Source organism: Colletotrichum truncatum (genome assembly GCF_014235925.2).
Source record: "Colletotrichum truncatum strain CMES1059 chromosome Unknown Contig_0001, whole genome shotgun sequence".
In the NCBI taxonomy this organism is placed as follows: domain Eukaryota; kingdom Fungi; phylum Ascomycota; class Sordariomycetes; order Glomerellales; family Glomerellaceae; genus Colletotrichum; species Colletotrichum truncatum.
This window is the reverse complement of record NW_027222398.1, coordinates 8502934-8515708: the sequence shown is the minus strand read 5'-3', so window position 1 is coordinate 8515708 and position 12775 is coordinate 8502934. Positions and strand designations below refer to the sequence as shown.

Sequence of the window (12775 nt, the reverse complement as noted above, 5' to 3'; positions counted from 1 at the left end):
GGTTTCCCTCACCTCTTTTGCATCCCATATCGCTTGATGCGTAGGTCACTACTCCGTCTTGAAGCCATTTGTCTTGCCAGCCACCAGGAGACCGACAATGAGACCGAAAAGGCCAAGGACAGAGCTGAAAATCTCAACGACAAGAATCTTGACAAAGCTGTAAAAGTTAGTATGGCGATTCTTCTCTTCGTGAGCATAACCTGGTACTTACAGCGTGGGGTCAGCGGCATCGGCCAGCGCAGCTCCACTGCCGTTAATGCCGACAGCGACACCGCAAATCAGGTTGCACATTCCGACGGTGATACCAGACCAGAAGAGGGCGTATCCAGTGTAATAGCTGTTGGCGTCGTGTAGACCCTTGATATCGGTCGCCTCAAGCTGAGCAGAGAAAACGATAGCCATGATGACGCCGTAGATGGCGACAACCTCGCAGAAGATGATGGAAATCAGATTCTTGGTTCGCACGCGCGGCGCCTTGACGCCTGCGCCGAGAATGGAAGAGCCCGTGATGAAGATACCCCTGTATATCGTGTCTCGTTAGAAACCAGATGCCCGCCTAAAACACGATGGAACGTTGAAAGAGATGTGAGGGTGTATTGTTATCCCGTACCATGCCGCGCCTACAACGGAGAGACCGATGCATAGACCAATACCCATATCCGCCCATGCGTAAGGAGAGATGGACTCGAGGAACTCGCCGACATTGAAAGCCTCGCCTGAACCGGTAAAGAGCATGTCTGTTCGGAAGGTCAGTTAGCTGTGGTGTCCTATCGCGGGAATCGTCCAGTGCATCATCGCAAGGGTCTGGTCGTACAAGCTCCCACCACGGTAAGGGCGCCACCAATGCCTCCCAGGCCATACGTGAGACTCATCGTGCTCGTTTCGGCGTTTGCGTCGTTCGGGGGGTTGTTGTGGGTGTTGGTTTTGACGACGGAGGTCTGGGGATTGCAGCTACGTCGAGCTCTCTAGGCCAGGCGAATGAGGTATGGTAACTGAGGTAAGGCAAGGCAAGAGCCAGCGACCCAGATTTGGTAAGGTCACATGACGAGCGCATGCGTTTACTGGCCACTGGGCTCTGCTTAGATAATAAAATAGCAGGGAAAGGCATTTGATGACAACTTGGACGGCAGGCAGCAAGCGGTACGCCCCACTTACAGATAGCTGAGTCAGCAGTATCCAAGGATATCCTCAAACAAGGCCAGTATAAATACAACCTTGCCTCTTTCACACTCACACCCACCCAAAACGACGCCCGCCCCAGGAGATCAGGAAATAAATCTCCACGATGGCAGCCGCACCTCAATCTTTCTACGAGCTTTACCGCCGTAGCAGGTACATGCGCCATTTATTAGATTAGTATACTAGCCATTTCATGCTCCAGAGACTAACTTGCAATGCTTCCACAGCATCGGCCTTGCGCTGACGGACATGCTCGATGATCTGATCAGTGAAGAGCGCATCCACCCGCAGCTTGCGATGAAGATTCTGGCCAACTTTGACCAGGCGATCACTGAGGCTCTCCAGAAGAGCGTCAAGGCACGCCTGACCTTCAAGGTAAGCATAAACCCACCGCATCGGCGCATACTTTTGTAGCCCACGCAACTTCATGCGCCATGGAGTCAACCAGACTCTGGGTACATGGATAAAACTTGCAACGAGTTTTCATGATGCCGATGACTAACTCTATGCCATTTACAGGGGAGCCTTAGCACCTACCGCTTCTGCGACGAAGTCTGGACCTTCCTCATCAAGAACGTCCAATTTAAACTGGATAATGGTGGGCAAATCGTGACGGCAGACAAGGTTAAGATTGTTAGCTGCAACGCCAAGAAGCCGGGTGAGGGACCTTGAGGAACGAATGGCGGCGACAACGATTGCTCCGTTTTCGAAGGTATCCAAACGACATCGTACACTCTGCTTGAGGAAGTGACGGACAGCGCCCAGGGTGGCTGCATACAACGGCGTTCAGGGACTCATGATTCTTTCATCGCACAATGGATGGTATATGGATGGTGGACGAGGGCGTTCACCCAAATTGCGACATTTGATACCACTCAAGGTTTACACACATCAAAGAAGATGCTAGTTAGGCTTACCAATAGACTGGATGCCCGCATAATGATGCATGTATTATTTGTTGTAACTTCACCCCATCTTGCACCCGGTCATCTGAACGTCTCAGCCCTCAATGATCCGATAAGGATTTCAGTTACCTTTTGTTCATGGACTTGCTCTAATGTCGGTAGGTCATGTGATTGTAGAGGTCACTGAAGTCTCAAATACATGCTTAACTACACCTTCGAAAAATGTCCATAGTATGCCATTTTTTCTTCGAAGGCCTCTTGCACTAAAAGAATTGAGAGGGAATAGAATAGGAGAGGAGCTAAATTCCAGTCCCGGTTCATCTATTTAACAGAATAGGCTTGATAATACAGAGTGCGATCCTTATTAACAAATCGAGAAACGCCATGTCGCCGACGGGGTCCCATACGTCATAACGTCAATTGTGCACCCCACAGGCCAATTGGTAGGTTTTCCGCTTGATTGTAGCATACACTATCCGTACATGCCACATCCTTCAACAGCTAACTGTCAAATTCCACGTAAAAGCATTTGGAAAACACCAAACCATAAATCACAGCCCTGGGACTTTCCCTCTGGATAGATCATGTTTCATTCCCAGCCTCCTGAAAGAGGGGGGAGGCCGATGCCGGGTACCTGCAGAGCCGCGGGCCCACGGTGCTCCATCCGCCGGAAACGGGGAAAGCGCCTAATCTGTTCCCTCCCCAGTTCTTCATCAGTGATCAAGCAACAAAGAGCATCTGCATATGCCCCTATCATTGCCTCAACGGTCCCTGCTTTCAAGCGTTTGATTTGCCAATCCCGTCTTTGTCGTCGCAACTTTTGTCCATCGCAAAAGCCACTTTTCCCATCTTGACAAAATCAATATTTACGCCGAAAAAAATCAAGGAAATTTTGTCTCTTATTACTAGTCAAACTCAGACACTGGGCTATAGTCTTGTTCCTCTCTCCAACGTCAAGAGTCTCGTCACACACGTGCATCCTTGACACATGCACACTGGGATTCCCCTAGTCTTGAGACTGGGTTCTCCGAGAATTGTCAGGCACCACAACCAAATTCCCATCTGCCACCGTCATTGAGACAGAACGCGCCGCCTGTCAAGGACTTCCCAAGCGCCCGCTCATCCGCCAGCTCATCCCATCCTCCTCCACTGTCCCGGACCTTTTCACGTCCGCGCTCACTGTTCCTCACCCGTATAGGAGAGCAGTAGTGCGTCTGCAGACCTGTTACATTGATCTTAGCATAACCTGGCCTAAGGTGTCGGGTAGCTGTCCTTACCTCATCCTCTCCGGATCGCCAAGCGCACCACCACCACCACTACCCCCGGCAGTAGCAGGGGCACCAACACCCAAATCTCCCTCTTGCTTCTCTTCCACACTCCACATAATGCTCCGCCAGCGACAACCCGCCACTGCATCCGCCCCCGACCGTCCTCAAAAGGAACAGATACCCACCATGGCCGCCGCGAAGACGACAACCCTGGACAATGAGCGCCGACCGCTGCTTCCACGGCACGAGGACGACGAGCACAGTCAACCACTAACTGACGACGAAGACAGCGAAGGCAACGATAAGATCAAAATGGCATGGGCACGTCGTAACCAATGGATTGTCCTTGCTATCGCCAGCGGCGCCTGCGCTGCCTTTAATGGCGTCTTTGCAAAGCTGTGAGTTGTTCTCTCATTTCTGTCAGCCCGGCTCAACCGGACATCATCGCCAAGACTTCACAATATTTATTGTCTACTCACAAACCAGCAACAACCCTCTGATCCTGAGGATGAACTTATGATTCTATATTTTGATATCTAATGTTTTCTCATTTTCTTACTGCTTCGATTGTTGTTTGAGTGTTTCAAAGGCCTGGAACAACCTTTATTGAATGTCTCACTCACAATCATCCAGGACCACAACTGAGCTCACAACCACCATATCTCAAGCGATCTCCAACTTTCTTCATCTTTCCCATATTGAAGGCGCCTTTGAAGTCGTCTTGCGAGCCGTGAGCCCTCTACAATAGTCCTCCTTGTCATGCCGCTAACGGAGCCTCCAGGTCTTCTTCGGTCTGAACCTTGTCTTCAATGGCATCGTAAGATTACACTCACTAATTCACTCAGCCCATGAGACTAACACACTACAGATGTGGACGCTCTTTACCAAGGCCCTTGCAAAGGGAAGCTCCACTACACAGGTTTCCATCATGAACACATCCTCAAACTTCGTCATCACCGCCATCCTCGGCCTGGCCATCTTCTCCGAGTCCCTCCCACCGCTCTGGTGGCTCGGCGCCGCCCTTCTTGTTGCTGGTAACGTCATTATCGGTCGCAAGGATGAAACTGCCTCCGACAAGTCTGGCGACTACGCCCCCTTGCCACAGCAGCCCGGACTTGCCCCTGGGGATAGCGCGGAAGACGACAAGGACGAGTCAGAGGACGAAGACATCGTCGACCTAGGAGACCTCTCACCACAACAAACTCGGGCTTGAGGGGGATGCAGAGAGGCAGTATACAGAGGGGCAGGTTTGCTTATACTTGCTAACACATATAACCGGCCATTGTATAGAGGATACCCTTGAATATAGTACTCAATAATGCTCTTCCTTCGCCGAGGGTTGCAGCTTGCATGTTCGATGGCATTCCCCTAGTAACACCAGCACGACGACCATGCGACCTTAGGAGCAAACAGCAAATTCCCACACCTTGTTGGGTCCATCTGTCTCCGTCATTGAGCAGTAGTTGCCGTGTCTCTTGCACTATGGAAAAGTTAGAAGAAATATGTTGATTGTACCTAGAGGTTACATTTTTGTATTTCCAATAATTCAGGCTTAGAAATGGACGATAAAAGAGCGAGAGAGAAAATGCGACGTACCGGGAAATGATATCGATTACACTTGCGCGTGAAACCTTGTTCTGGGAGCACACACTCATTGGAGCTCATGACACATTTCTATCACGAACAAGACGCGGTCAGCAATCTATCTACGTGTAGATTTTCAAACCTGTGACTACAGCCCACGTGAGATGGAGGGGATGAAGAGGCTACTTACACCACGTAAAACGTTTACCCAGTTTGGGGGTGGTGGCACGCCTCCAACTGTTCCTGGACCTGCGGCGACGCCACAGGCCAGGAGGGAGACGGCGAGGATGGTCGAAATGAGTTGCATATTTGCTAAGCTTTGATATGTGATTTGGAGTGGAGTCCAGTGATTCCGGCAAGGGATTCAGTGGTCAATGTGAGAATGGATTTAGTTCCAGCGAGGATACGGAGCAAGTTGTAACGGAGGAATATTGTCTGTCGTGTGGGATATCCGAAGCTTCTTCTTTTCTTTAAGTTACCTATTGTTGCAGAGAAGCGATACTGCTATTGCAAGAGGTGATTGTAGTCCATGTCGAGAAGAGCCAGGAGGGAGAAGACCGACATGTTATTTCTCTACTTGTTTTCTCTTGTCTACCTTTCTCCGCTTCCTATTGCACAGTTACCTATTCATTGCAAATAGAAATATGCGCAGGAGTGGTATGGCCGAAAAAATTGCCAGTTCGATGTCTTCATTGGCGTATGAAAGAGGGAAATGAATTTCTAAGCTTCAGCTGAACCATGGTTCTCACCCAAAACCTCAATTAACAAAATTCTACCATATCTTGAGGTGACCCAAAGAATAAGTTAAACTGGTTCTAAAAGCCATAGAGGTATTGGGCGATGTGCTCAATCGGGTTCGAGTACACGACCTCCTAGTATGTTGTTACGTCGGAGCAGTCACAATACTATGACTTTCTGCCTGCTGTCTCTGCTTTACAAGTAGTGCTGCATGATGTTTTTAAGATAAATCGAAGCAGCAGGAGGAAAATAGAAAAAAAGACAAAAAAGTTCGGTTTCGAAGTCAGGTGCCCCCGTATCGAAACGTATGAAAACCCGGGCGTTTTCTACCAACTATTTAACCTGCTAGGCTATACAGGCCCCGGCCCTCCTCAGAGAAACCGGGGAATCGACAATGGAGAAGAAAGAGCTGTATATAAACCCTGAGTCTGGCAGGGGGCAGGAAGGCGCCTTGTGTAAGCGTGTTAGGGAAGTGGTTCGCTCCTTCCCAAAGACAGCCCGGTAATGGTACCTATTACTTATGATATTCCGATATCCTTTTAGGTTTCCCTGCATATGCCAAAGCATGAGAAAGACAATTAATACTTCGTCCTAGCTTCGCAAATGTATGAAACTCATATACCTTTCTCGCCGGGGGTGTCTCCTCCCGTTTTCAACCGCGGTGGTACACTTGCTTACTGAACAAATATACACGACCGCCCCTGAGTCGCCCTCTAAGCAATGTTTCGAAAAAACCAACACGTCCTACATATGTATTTAGAATCACGAGAGAAGTGGATGCCATATCTTATCAGAAGATGATGTAGACCTGGCAAGCGTGTTTAAGCAGATGTATGAATAATCAGTTGCATTTGCAGCAGCCCGCCGTAATCTATATATTCTGTCTCATGACCCAAAACCAAAGCCGGTAGAATAATACTCAAATCCGCCAACGCAACACGCGTTCAAACACCATAAGTCCCAAGTCATATGTAATCATTCACAAGCTCATCGGTTCTCAAGCTCTACAGCACCATCATCAGCGACATCCTCATCGCCATCAAGAATCTGCGCGCCAGGAGGCCGCACCCCAGGCGATCTCCGCTCATCGAACGACAACCGTATCCTCCCGCCGGATGCAGTGGATACCTTATCCGATACCCAGCCAGCGGCGCGGCGCATGGCACTCCATATCTTTTCCTGGCTCTCGGCGAAAGAGTCGTCACGGGGATTCTCGGCGTGCTCGGCTGTGAACTGGTACTTCAAGCAGTCCTTAACCGTTACGAGACCCGACAATCGTCCGTGGTATTCAATAAGAACAACTCTCGGGCCGATCTTGCGGAAGAGTTCCATCACCGTCTCAAGCGGCAGGCGTGGATGCGCTGTCACAGGCGTGCTGTCGATATAGCGGCTAAAATCCACTGAGCTAGACGACATCGAATCAGAGAAGCTGGATACGGTTGGTGTGATAGGGCTGACGACACTGAGCGTCCGCGGTGGTGAGAAGCTGCATCTGGCGTCTGGGTTGATTGGTCTTTCGCGCTTCATGCGGTCGATGGCATATCGAAGTTCCGTACGGCCGATGTAGCCGACTAAAATCTTTGAGTTTTCGTCTTCCACGATAGGGAAGCCTTGATATTTGTCCTCCTTAAGCAGGTTCTCAAGCTGCGAGAATATCATGCCATTGACTGGCAAAGATGTGACCTCGGTACGCATGACCTCCGAGACGGGGACGCCAAAGTTGTGCTCCTCCTTGTTGTCTAAAAAGGGGAAGCCACTAAACCAAATCATCCTGTCCGCGATACCGCCCTTGCCGAACAGTTCGCTAACGATCTTTGTGACTCCAACAACGATCATGGTTGGGAGAATATATGTTAAGGCGCCAGTGAGTTCGAACATGATGACAACCACGGAAACAGTGATGTGCATGATACCACTTAGTGCAGCAGCGGCACCCAGGAAAGCGTACGTGCCTGGGGTAATGCAGGGCTCATCCGGCTTACAAGCCGCGAAAAAGGCGCTCGTTGGGTTGGCTTCGTGTATGGCCTGGACAATGATACCCACGGTACGTCCGAAAGACGCGCCAATGGCCATGGAAGGGACGAAAATACCAGCCGGCACTTTGCAGCCATACGAGATGATTACGAGAAGAATTCTCAAAATCGTGGCAATGACCAGCGATAGGACATTTTTGAGCTTTTGGTCGGGCTCGCATAGTCCGTGGTAGTCCTCAGCACCTTCGCACTCCAGAAACAAAATCTCCATGCTTTCCGTCATGTCGATTCTAAGGAAGACGTTTGGGTAACAAATAATGGCGGTTCCAGCAGCTAGGATCGTCGCCTCCGCAATAGCGTACTTGGACAAATACTTCTTTCTGAAAGCCTGAGCCCGCAAATTCCACTTGATGACAAAGGCACCGTAAAGGCCGCCAAAGATACCCAAGATGATGTAGAAAACCACTTCGAAGAAGTGCCATGACCGATCATAGTGTACCTGGAACATGACAAGCTGCCCAGTTCTGAAGGGGTTCATTGCGGCCAGTACAGCCGTCGCCACAAGAGCGCAGAAGTAACTTCGCCACAGTGTCTTGAGAGGGAAGTAACTCGACATCTCCTCCAAAGAGAAAAGCACTCCTCCAATGGGACTGCCGAAGGCGACAGCGACACCAGCCGCGGCACACGCACTCAAGATCTCCCGTGTCTTGGCGGCATTGCGGCGGTATTTGTCGAACAGCCGCGAAATGACGTTTCCTGTACACACGGCGTAATGGACACTTGGGCCCTCCTTTCCGACTGACAGCCCTGAGGCAATGGCAAGAGGCAGACAGACAGACTTGATCAAGAGCGTCCAGAAACCGAGGAACCCCTTCATAACGAACCCGGCGATGATGCATTTGATCTCGGAAATACCCGAGCCCGCAGCGTATGGCGCGAACGACTTGACGAGCGTTGCCGACGTAAAGGCGAAGAAGGTGCCGAACAGGATATAGAGCAGGTAATTGATGGGACCGAACCCCGTCCACTTATGCCACGCGGCGCAGCCGTTATCCTCGCCCCAACAGCAAAAGTTCTCGTTAAGGTAGAAAGCCGTCGTGCAATATCCCATCTTGATATCGGACAGCCACTCGGTGATAATATTCAAGAAGGCAGCGTTAAGGCCGATGGTGATTCCGATCAGGGTGACGACTAGCCAGCCCTGGGCTGCATCGTAGGACTCACGCAAACGGGATCTCCATCCGGCCTGGCCATTGTCGAGCATGCCCGCGCGCCGTCGCCGTCGCAGTTTCCGCCGCGCCTGCTCACGAGCGGCGTCCTGTACCCAATCTATGGTGGTGAAGTCCTCATAGCGCTTGATCTCGGCGATTTCCTCCTCAATCTGATGCTGCTGCCGCCTCTCAGTGGGGGCCGCGCTGTCGCCCCCTTCATTGCCGTCATCCTCATCTTCCTGCTCCGCGTTTGAGACAGCAAACGAGAGCCTCGAACTGATTGATGGGCGCCGAAACCGCTGGGGGCTGTGGGAGAAGGATGTGCTTCTGGAAGTCATTGTTGGCTCGGCGCTGTGCTCATGTTCGCGGCGCAAAGGTACTGGCGGGGTTTTTAGTGTGCGACTGGGCGCATTCGGAGTCGCTCGTATTCGGTCGTTCGTTCGACGGGAAACTGGCAAGGAATCGTCTGTATTCGATTGAAGTTATGTCCTCAGCTTGCTGACCTACGGAGTTCCAATGGCAGGTCATGGGCTTCGGGCGAGGCTGCTGGCTGGAAATCGGGGATGGGGGTTCAATGATGGCAGGCTGGGGTTGTTTGAGCTAATAGGACGCCGTGGCTTGCCTTAGTCTGCCGGGGGCTCCCCTGCAATTGGTGCTTAAGCTTTCCGACTCTGGCTGTGGGCAGTAGCAGTTCAATCCAGCGCGTTTTTAGTGGTCGCGTCTCACTGGCCTTTTTTGGCGCGATTACATGAAAGGAGAGCCTCCCCTTGGCGACTACACCCGTACGGATATCTCACACTACGACGACCCCGGCGACCTAACCACGTTCAAGTACTCACATGTCTTCCGACTGACACCGAATTTAATACACACATTATTTGTAGAGTCGAGAAGGACATATTCAGAGTCATCAATCACCTGTTGCCACGCCCTCCTCGGCAGACCAAGAGACTAAGTCTTGAAAAGGTGGGCGACTTACCGTATTTCATTGAAATAGCAGTCCAGCATCCCCAAAGATACAGTTTCAAGTGAAATTTTGGAAGTTCAAAGGGTCGCTACAAAACAAAAGCGTCAGGAGTTCACTTACATGCGCTCAAATGAGACATCAAAGTGGGCACGAGTTCACTCCTATAGAGCTGTGTGGATTTATTCTGTTTACAAAGTCTGAAAAGGCAACCGCGATGAACCAAACAAGACCTCTCTAATTTCATGTATCGTCGCCGAAGCTCATGATGTGCCCTCACACACCACAAACCTATTCAAAGAGCATTCACTAACTTTCATCTAGACTCAACTGCCTCCTCTCACCTCCTGAAGTCCACGACCTCAACACCCATTCGCTAGGATGCCTTACAACACAAACGTCATTCCTCCCCGGAAGGAGGTAACAGGCCAACCGGCATTGCCCTGTAGGTTCTCATCTATCACTCATTAATACTCGCGTCTCAAGCTTCATGTCTGACATCAAACAGTGGCCCGCGTAAAGAAGATTATCGGCACAGACCCAGACATCGGGATCTGCTCAAATAACGCCGCCTTTGTCATCACCCTCGCGACCGTAAGTCGAAATCCATCCAACAACCTCTGGGAACAATCTCGTGCTCACAAACATCACAGGAGATGTTCATACAGTACCTCGCCAATGAGGGCCAGAACATGGCCAAGCTGGACCGCAAGCCTCGTCGCAACGTTCAATACAAAGACCTGGGTAAGCACGTCCTCCCATTCACCAATGGACGGAAAGGAAGGACTGACAAGAAACAGCAAACGCCGTCAACCACCATGACAACCTCGAGTTCCTCGAAGACGTCATCCCCAAGACTATCCCCTACAAGAAAATCAAGGACCAAGCCGCCATCTCCCGCACAGCGCCCAAAAAGTCTGACGCGGAGCCCAAGAAGCGCCAATCCACCAACGGCGTCAACGGCGCCGCCGCTTCCGCCGTCCACGAGGACGACCCCAGCGCGCAGCTCGAGGCCGAATCTCGCCAGGCGGTGGCCGCTGGCCATGACGGGGACGTCGACATGACGGGCTAGAATCAGTCTTCTTCGTCTTCTTTCCCTCCGGCCTCCATTGCTTCCCTTTTGAACTAAACAGGCTGGCCAGGTTTCGTTTCCATGATCATATAGGTATAGGGGTAGGAGAAACACACAAAGGATACCCGCCCGCCAATACCACAAAAAAAGTTAGCAAGAAACATTATTGACGAAGTGTATGAATAATAAGTCTTTTTTTAAATTTAAACTTGACTTGACTTTTCTTCTTTTGCGCAGGTCCAGTTCCATTAACGTTTAAAACCGACAATGAACCTCTTTTCTTTTTCATAATGTTAACGCCAATCCATGAAAACGTTCTCACACCACTTTTCAGATCCCCTCATTCTTAACCAGTGTTTTTGCAGACACCAAGAAAATTTAACCATCCATATTGGTATCCCCATCCAAATGCACGCCGGCCGGAATAGTGCCCTCGGTCAACATCTTCTCCAGACGGATAATCTCCTGCAAGCTGTCCGCCTTCTTGATCATCTCCTTCAAACGCTCCTTCTCCTTGTCCGTGAGCTTTATCCTCGAAAGCTTCGAGGGTGCCGGGCCGGTGCCGTTCGAGGCAGCAATGTCAAGTGTCTTAGACTTGATGCCCATGATCTGTTTTAAACTAGTCAGCCTCTGCTCTGGGTAAAACGGGGACCGGTGTATAAAAGAGGCGACCTACCTTGGATGCCGCAGCCGTGGGCTCTTCCGCTGTACCAAACAGCTCTCTCGCCTTTTCCCGCTCCGCCTCCTTGACTTTCTGGTAGTCGAGGAACCGCACCGTCGGACAGCGCCAGACGACCCAGTAACGGTAGTTCTGTTAACGCACAAACCCAGTCAGCACAACACCTTCTCTAGCGTCTCTGACGACGATGACTGCTCGGACATGACCGGAGGGAAACACACCTCTTTCTTCGTAACAGGGTTATCCACAAGCACCAAGTGCGTCAAGCTCTTGAACCCCGCGAGCACATCCAGATCCGCGAGCTCAGAGAGGTTGTTCGACGCCAGCACCAGCTGCTTCAGATTCGGGATCGCGTTGGGGAGGGACGCTTGTATGCTCGCTACTCGGTTTCGCGCCAGCAGCAGTGTCGAAATGCGCGGGGAGAGAGGGAAGTTTCCGAGGACTTGGATGTCATTGTCGGTAAAGTCGATAGAATCATGGGGCTATTTCCGCGCAAGACAAAGGCACCAAATTAGCAAAAAGTTCTAGAGATTTCTTCTGCGCTAGGATATGCACATGGGACAGCGCCCAAGGGAATAGGAGAAACACTCACGCCTGCAACACCCAAGTTCTCAATCGCCGGGATTCGGTGTCCTATTCAGCCTCACGGCCGTATGCGGCCCCGCTATCAATTCTGCTCTTGCTCAAAAAGTGTAGCATCTGCTCTTTTCAAAAAACGCACCTCGGAGATCCAGCTCCCGCTCCTTGAGCGGGTTCAGGTAGGAAAGCGAGTCCTTGATGAGCTCCGCCGTGAGCCTCATCTTGGGCTACTTTTGTGCTGGGTGTTACCTCGTTGTTTTGATATGTTGGGACGCGAATTGTCCTGCGTTCAAAGACAAAGTCCCGTCGCGTCGAAATGCTTTCGTCGGGATGCGCACTAGTCTGATTGCGCTGTTGCAATTTGTTGTCGCGTGGGTGTCGTGACGATTAGGCAAGGCTGAAAAGTTGACGGGTTGACAAGGCGGCGGTACAAAATTTCCGGTTGATAAGAGCTCCCTACCACCCCCCGCCAATGCATACAGTCACTTCCGAGCCCGCACACTGTGTAACTCATAACTCTTAACACCATCGATACAGTGTTAATTCAATGACATAGGGAGCACCACGCCGATGTTGAAATATCACAACGGGGAATTGAAAAGCCGTGTTATGCCTTATGCATT

General features: G+C 50.9%; 6 protein-coding genes across 6 annotated transcripts; 3 read left to right on the top strand and 3 right to left on the bottom strand.

The window, feature by feature from the left end:
* Positions 1–48: 48 nt before the first annotated feature.
* On the bottom strand, positions 49–872 carry CTRU02_202346 (v-atpase proteolipid subunit; the record flags this gene model as incomplete). The annotated part of the gene is made up of 4 exons (XM_036719753.1): positions 49–157; positions 212–520; positions 611–737; positions 815–872. 4 exons carry the CDS (start codon positions 870–872, stop codon positions 49–51), a joined length of 603 nt encoding a protein of 200 aa, XP_036588455.1.
* Positions 873–1285: 413 nt separating this feature from the next.
* CTRU02_202345 (transcription initiation factor IIA) lies at positions 1286–1851 on the top strand (the record flags this gene model as incomplete). Its single annotated transcript, XM_036719752.1, has 3 exons — positions 1286–1332; positions 1407–1554; positions 1699–1851. 3 exons carry the CDS (start codon positions 1286–1288, stop codon positions 1849–1851), a joined length of 348 nt encoding a protein of 115 aa, XP_036588454.1.
* A 1618-nt stretch (positions 1852–3469) lies between these two features.
* On the top strand, positions 3470–4565 carry CTRU02_202344 (transcription initiation factor iia small subunit; the record flags this gene model as incomplete). Its single annotated transcript, XM_036719751.2, has 4 exons — positions 3470–3750; positions 3986–4082; positions 4134–4169; positions 4221–4565. The coding sequence occupies 4 exons, from the start codon at positions 3470–3472 to the stop codon at positions 4563–4565; spliced, it is 759 nt and encodes a 252-aa protein (XP_036588453.2).
* Positions 4566–6661: 2096 nt separating this feature from the next.
* On the bottom strand, positions 6662–9196 carry CTRU02_202343 (voltage-gated chloride channel; the record flags this gene model as incomplete). The annotated part of the gene is made up of 1 exon (XM_036719750.1): positions 6662–9196. The coding sequence occupies one exon, from the start codon at positions 9194–9196 to the stop codon at positions 6662–6664; it is 2535 nt and encodes an 844-aa protein (XP_036588452.1).
* A 1007-nt stretch (positions 9197–10203) lies between these two features.
* CTRU02_202342 (histone-like transcription factor and archaeal histone family protein) lies at positions 10204–10894 on the top strand (the record flags this gene model as incomplete). Its single annotated transcript, XM_036719749.1, has 4 exons — positions 10204–10267; positions 10331–10416; positions 10476–10566; positions 10623–10894. 4 exons carry the CDS (start codon positions 10204–10206, stop codon positions 10892–10894), a joined length of 513 nt encoding a protein of 170 aa, XP_036588451.1.
* Positions 10895–11272: 378 nt separating this feature from the next.
* On the bottom strand, positions 11273–12373 carry CTRU02_202341 (U2 small nuclear ribonucleoprotein A; the record flags this gene model as incomplete). Its single annotated transcript, XM_036719748.1, has 5 exons — positions 11273–11503; positions 11571–11705; positions 11795–12055; positions 12166–12206; positions 12295–12373. 5 exons carry the CDS (start codon positions 12371–12373, stop codon positions 11273–11275), a joined length of 747 nt encoding a protein of 248 aa, XP_036588450.1.
* Positions 12374–12775: the final 402 nt, after the last annotated feature.